The sequence below is a fragment of the Pygoscelis adeliae genome, unplaced genomic scaffold, assembly GCF_000699105.1.
Source record: "Pygoscelis adeliae isolate BGI_AS28 unplaced genomic scaffold, ASM69910v1 Scaffold181, whole genome shotgun sequence".
Taxonomy (NCBI): domain Eukaryota; kingdom Metazoa; phylum Chordata; class Aves; order Sphenisciformes; family Spheniscidae; genus Pygoscelis; species Pygoscelis adeliae.
The window spans coordinates 3,813,394-3,820,271 of NW_008824360.1; the positions used below are offsets into that span (position 1 = coordinate 3,813,394).

At 36.6% G+C, this 6,878-nt stretch overlaps 1 protein-coding gene across 1 annotated transcript in view; it reads right to left on the minus strand.

Moving 5' to 3' along the window:
- ITGB3BP (integrin beta 3 binding protein (beta3-endonexin)) overlaps positions 1-6,436 on the minus strand; it is a 32,589-nt gene extending 26,153 nt beyond the window's left edge. Inside the window, exons 1-3 of the mRNA XM_009319858.1 lie at positions 6,373-6,436; positions 4,895-4,982; positions 2,903-2,945 (exon numbers count right to left, since the gene is read on the minus strand). Coding sequence (XP_009318133.1) covers positions 2,903-2,945; positions 4,895-4,982; positions 6,373-6,436 — 195 coding nt within the window. The remainder of the gene's footprint in view (positions 1-2,902; positions 2,946-4,894; positions 4,983-6,372) is intronic.
- Between the last annotated feature and the right edge of the window lie 442 nt (positions 6,437-6,878).

Below are 6,878 nucleotides of genomic sequence, written 5' to 3' on the forward strand. Positions count from 1 at the left end.
TTCATTACTGAGTAAATTAATTATAGAAAACATTAACGTTTACATAACTAATCTTAAATTGTTGAGGTGTTATAAGGAAACTGCTTCTAAAAAGTATACATTTACAGAGGCAATAAATACAAAACTAGGAATATAAGTTGTACCTAGAAGTATAATGGACAATTATGTAACCCTCAGAAGTTTTCTTCTCAATTCCAGACATTCAGCAGCTGATTTAAATGTCCTGAAGCACAATACTCCTATTTTTCACACCTACATGGATATGCATACTCTTGTTATCTGTAAGAATAAGTGTTTTCATTACAGCTTCTACTACGTTCTTGACTTCACCAAAATCACACTGCAATATTATTAAACTCCTCTTGATTATATAAAAGTATAAAGAATGTTCAATATCCCTTCTAAAAACAATACAGCATATTCTTATACCCCTTTCCTGCTTTTCACTACTGAACTCCCATTAAAACATCCTGATCTTTTAATCTCCTTCATTTGAAGGCAATTCTTGTGCCACTTGTACCACAGCCTATGCTCACACTCATTGTCATTCACAGAATGATACAGGTTCAAAGTATAATTTCTGCAATTATACCTTAAAACAGAGTGACAGTACATTCAATTCTAATTCAGGTGAAGACAAAATACTGATTTATGCAATGGCATTACACTTCCAGTGCTGCTTGCTATTCTATTTCTGATATATCTTACTGTACTTTTACACAAAGCTGCAGTTTTGATGTTTTTCTTCTCCTACTCTGCCTTGAGTGGTTACCCTTAATTTAGAACCTAACAGTGTTAGTATTGGTCATCAGTAATATGACTTACACCGTATTTCAAAAGATTTAATTTGCTGCCCACTTACCTAGCTTTCTTATAGCTCCTGGAAATGACTCTGTCTTGTTTTAGTCTTGAATACCCTAAATAATTTCGCATCAGCCGTTAATACTCTTTTTGCAGTCTTTCAGTACTTAAACAATACCTGATGGAAATCTTCAGTCTGTTGTCAGTAATATTTTGCCACGTTCAAACAGGTTGAAGAAATGTTTCAAATAATCTTTAAATGAAATATTAATAACACTAAAGTATCAATGCCACTTTAGGCATTTAAATGTCATCAAATCTCTTTTGTAACAGGGAGAATCTCCAATCTGCTTACACTTTCAGGATTTTTTTTTCCTGCTTGAACAGCAGTCACCTCAGCCACCATATTTCTGGATATGAACTAACTCCTTTGAGCAGCTACCTGGAAAATGTTACTGTAGTACTTAGAAGGACAGTGTTTATTTGGCAGTAAGAATTTCTCTTCCAGGAAGAAGAGTCTTAGTCCAGTTATGATACCATATTAACGTTACAAAATCTAAAAATACACATTTCTGATCTGGTTAGTTCAGGCATGCTTTGGGTAGTCTGACCAGCAGGTGGAATGAGGTCCTCCTGAATAACAGGAAAGAAATTGTAGAAACAGCAATGGATGCAGCAGACCTAAAACAGGTACTTTGCACAAACCGTGTGTGTTTATTACCCTACATTCCTTCCTGCCTTCTATAATGTTATTTAATTATGGTACACTTTAAATGTTCAACATGCATCTGTTAGAGGCATGAACTAAAAATCATAGTGTAAACCTACATTACTGAGATTCCAGTAAAAGTTTTTATCATTCAGATGAGCTTTTGTTATGCTTTTTGCTGTACAAGAACCTGAATGCAGTTAACCATCAAGTAACTCTTTATCTTATGGGGAGGGGGCAGGGAAGGAATAGCTTTAAGGCAGAGAAAGAATTCCATGTAATTTCAGCTGGACCACTCATCTACAAAAATGTTACTACAGCCCAAGAAACAGATGCAAAATTACAGTCACAGCTGCATTCTGAGCAGAACAAGTTGGGTAATGGTACACTAAGCTGCTAATTAAATTGCTAATGATTTTTTTTAGTGCCACTGCGGTATTTTGCCACCTTTGTTTAAACTAAAAAAAAAAAGTATCTAGAAAATTTTTAAAATTGCAAATTTCTATCTTGCTAAATACCAGTGAGACCTCCAAATATGTGCTGCATATAAACATCTCTTTAAAATGACACAGACGTGGAAATTTATTGGGAGCTCATTTGCCGACCAGCTATTTCTCTCTCTATACTTTTCCAAAATTTTCCTTCCTTTAAACACTGCCATCCTCATAAGCTCCTCTGTATTGATGTCTGCAGCAACACCCACTGTTGGTAGGAGCAGATAATAAAGTGACATATGTCATGACATGCTGGTACTGGGAGTATGCTATAGCTGCATTTACAAAAAATAATAGCAACAGTACAATTTTATTTTTATTGTGATAACTGTGGTGAAATGTACTGCAGTGTTAGTACTTTATTGTTTCATTATGCCAGATTAGCTGAGGGAGGTAATTATATCCTTGACATGAAAATGCCTTTAATGTTTTCATTTCAATTTTGCAGTTTATAATATGCAGATTACAGCATTATCATAATTCCATATTGTTACATGTACAATTACATGGCAGAACATTTGGTTCCAGGATAATGGAGCTAATTTCTAATAAATTATTTCACCAAGGATCTTAACTCATTCAGCTCTTGGGTAAATAGTGATGGCAATAAAAATACGCATATTTCTCCATTATTTTCAAGTGATTCATGCAGATGCACCTTACTTAAAGCCAGGCAGTTCTCTGACAAATGGAATACAATAAATTTTATACTAATATTTTCAGCAGTAATTTTGTGCCTTGTTAAGATTTTTCTAGACAACATCCAATCTGTAACAATATAAATGCAGCTCTAATGAAATATCACGTGTATATACACATATATGTGTGCATATAGATATATATACACACAAACCTATATATACAGCCCAGATGATTCCATACACCAAAAAATACTTACATTATCTTTTTTAACAGTGTCCAACTTTAATGCTCTCTTAACTCTGAAAGAGAAGAATATGGACAAGTTTTATGGTCATCTAGACACAAAGATTTCTGGTAGTAAGGTCTGTAATTGGTAACTTTAAAGACATTTTCCTTTCTCGTGTTTCACATTTTTTTATACTACACAAGAAAACTAATGTCATCCAAAGCAAATACATTAACTGATTAACATACTGTGTACCAAAAATGTTGCTTGTTTAGAAGGATAAAGTGTTTGCATAAGAAAATCCAATTCTCCATTTTATACTAGAGATAAAAATCAAGACACTGAAGTGAAATCGCACTGTATATTTGTCTCTCTCTCAAAGACTATAAACAATTATAAAATGCAAAAGCATTATCATTTACATACCTTCTGATCAAGGGTTGAAATTATTTTGCCATTAGTAGAAATAATGTATTAGGCATTTAAAACACAGGTACAGCCAAGGTGAAAAAAGTAGTTCTTCCCATCATTTTAGCTCTTAACATGATTCAGTGCTACCAGACTATGACTTAACTGGGGAACAGATGCTCTATGTCTTTACAGGTCCCCAAACCATAAGAAACTATTTTCTAGTCTTCTTCACTATACTGATTCAGGAACATGCCAAGCTCTCTCTGCAAAATCTGCTCTGCTGAACTGGATGCCCAGCTGTTAATGGCAACGCTAGAAGAGGAAAGCTGAATATTTATAATACTTTATATCGTACAGCTGTCTTCTAAAGAGCAGTCATCAAAATTTTATTGAATGCAGACTAAATGCTCAAAGGAAAGAAAGGTCAACATAAATTAAGACTATTTTTCCCAGAGACAACTGAAACTTTTTAAGCACATTCCTAAATCTTAACAATAGTTTTAAAGCATTATATAAAACAATGAGGAAAAAAATTTAAAATCGTTGTAGGAACAGTCCCCAAGAAACATATATATTGCATCGAATTAAGCAAGATTTAGAAAACACATCATATTTCAAGAACTTAGTTCACAGTTTTCATCTTGGAAAAGAATGTTTTGACTTGTAAGGAATTAAGATGTCCTCATTCCAAACATATCCTTTTAAAATTTTTATTACTATTCCAAAACTGTAAATTGAAGTACTGGAAAAGTAGAATGAAAACACATCTTTGAAATATAACTCAGGCAACAGTGTTATATGAATACTGTTTTACAACTATCTCTATTACAAAAAGGGGAAGTATTCTATCTTAAAAAAGCCAAGTAAACAGGTAACATTTAAATTAAAAAAGCATGTGAACTTCTTGCCAAAGGGCAGTCAAAGCTGTAACAGTTTGATGGAATTCTTTACAATGTATTTCCTTTTAAATAGAAACCCATATTGCTTAAGGAATGCAGGCTCCACTACATCTTCCACCTCAGTGGCAGCAGAGAAACATTGTATTTATTAATACATCTCCTCTGAAAGGATGCTCTAGGGGCCAATGCATTTGCATGTTATACTAAGGCATGTTATGATGGAAGTTTTTATGATGGACTTCAAAAGAAGCTGGAAGCCAAAGTAAAGCAGAATCTGGACTCAACATAGCTGTAGGATGAAGATAAATGATAAACTACATGAAAATCCCACTAAATTATAAACATATAGAAAATTTCTTAGAAAGTTGTGGACTGGTCAAGACTATGTTCTTTAAAGTCTGTCAAGTACTCTGTGCAGCAACAGAGTTGCAGACAGCCCAAATTTCTCTCTGCTGGCCTGCAAACCCCCTGCAAACACCCTGAGCTATGGCATTGAAGAGGCAGCCTCATTCCTGGCAAGCGCTTCAACGTTGGAAGAAGCTGCATGGGTACAATTTTGGCTTCAGGAGGTCGACTTTGCCTCACTTTTCCCAATCCATCCTACCCAGCAGCCTGGTTTGCTTGTGGACTTGTTTTTAATGATTGTCTTTCTGATGCCATAATGTGAGAAGGTAAATCTCAAAATAAGTTAAAATTTGTGCTCTTAGCCTACACACAGTCCCTGGCTAGGACTATTGAAAGAAAATTAATCCAGACATCTAACATGAAGACCCAGTTGGCCAAAGTGTCTTCTTTCAGATCTTTCAAAAGATGAACACGGAGAAAAACCAATATGTGCATCTAGGTGCAAGCAAAATTCCTAAAGTATTTTAAGAAACACCATGGAGGAAAAGCACCAGCCTTAGTCTGGTTTATCTTTTTTTATGTGGCTGGAAAAGCCTTGCTGTGGCTATGGTGTAGAATCAAATGTCAGAATGTGAACAAGAAAAGGAGACAGAAAGATGAGGCATATGTGATGACAGTACACAACAACTTATTTACCTGAGTTTCCCACCCTTGAATTGGTTCAAAATTCCCTGACAAGGCTTAATTTATTTTCTTAACTATGCAGAGTATGATGGCACATGTTCATAGCTAGCTGTACAACCTGCAATGATTATTTTGCCCATAATATTTATCAGGTTAAAGAACTACATATTACTTCTATACCGTATTGTTCATTTACCATCCCAGGTCATATTGTCAGTTCCTTGCTAATACTGGGAGACCTTTACTCACTTGAACAGTGCTTTGATGAAACCACTTATATGAAGAACTGCTTAACAGTGAGAGTCTAAGTACGCATTTTAACTTGGATTTTTCATATTGTTTTTAATTCCACATACACTTGACTTTCTCTCCTTCACAATTCATTTATGAATGAATGAAATGGAAACAGTCACATACAGATTTAATGCACAAAAAAGAACATACCGAATCAGGGACTTGATTATATTATTTCATTAAAGATACCCTAGAGAGTACTGTAGTGCATTTTAAGGCCATTTTAGGTATCTTCCTCTTAAGTTTCTGCTTTCACTGGGAAAAAAAGAAAACACCTCTACGCTATTTACATATTGCTTCTTCTTCAAAACCTGCCAGTAAAAATTTCTTATTAATTGGAAAAGCAGAAAGAATACATGATAATTTTCTATGTTCAGCTTACACAGTAGTTAAACTCAGAGTGCAACCAGTAAGAATTAAACACCAAAAAAAAATCAAAGCTTGTGTATTGATGTTTCCTTTGTATTACTACTGTCTGGCATGATTACTTCAACTTCCAGTGGTCAAGAGAAAGACTGGCAGAAGCTGGAACCTAACATAACTTATCTTTGAAATCGCACAAGGAGCTGTAAACTGGGACAATATACCAAGTCTATATGTAGGCAGCATAAATCTTATGGCCTCATCTTACTGCTGTTGAAGTTAGCAACATCCTACACAGTTTCTTTATTGTTCTTCAGAAGCCCACGATTAGCAAAGATACACAATAATAGCATCAGACTTACATGACTGTTGCTTGATAAATTGCAAAGAATAGGAGAGATATGAACAGGATTTATTCCCATTGGAGACAATACGAAGAGATACAGCCTGATGGAAAATGGACACGGAACGTGTCATGCCCTTACCACCGCAGGCCTGCAATACCTTCCCACAGCAGCTTGCAGCACAAAACCCAGGTATCAAACTCAGCACAACCCATCCGCGACATGCCTCCTGCTGCTCTTCCACCTTCTACCACACAGCCTCACAGGCTTCATCCAGGGGTTGTGCAGGGGTAAACAAACTCCCCCTTCTAAAGCCGGGGAAGCAGAAAACGTACATGTAACATACATAAAGTATTACCCACGCCAGTGGGCATCACACAGCCAAACTCCGTCCGGGTAAGGTTCTGCCCCAACAAGCCACCATCTTAACTGTTTCCCAGTCCCATCCAACAACTGGAAGACAGAGCTAGAAACAAAACCCGCCTTTCCTCACGCAACGGCGTGCTCCTCCCCTCTCCGGGATAACCCGAGGAGCACATTTCTCAGGGAACAAGCTCGCCGCCGTATAGGAAGCCCGCAGGCCGCCGGGGAGAAGCGCTCCGCCTCACAGCGTCCCACACGGCCCTCGCTCCATCGGCCGCCCGCCCCGCTCCAACGGCTCCCGGC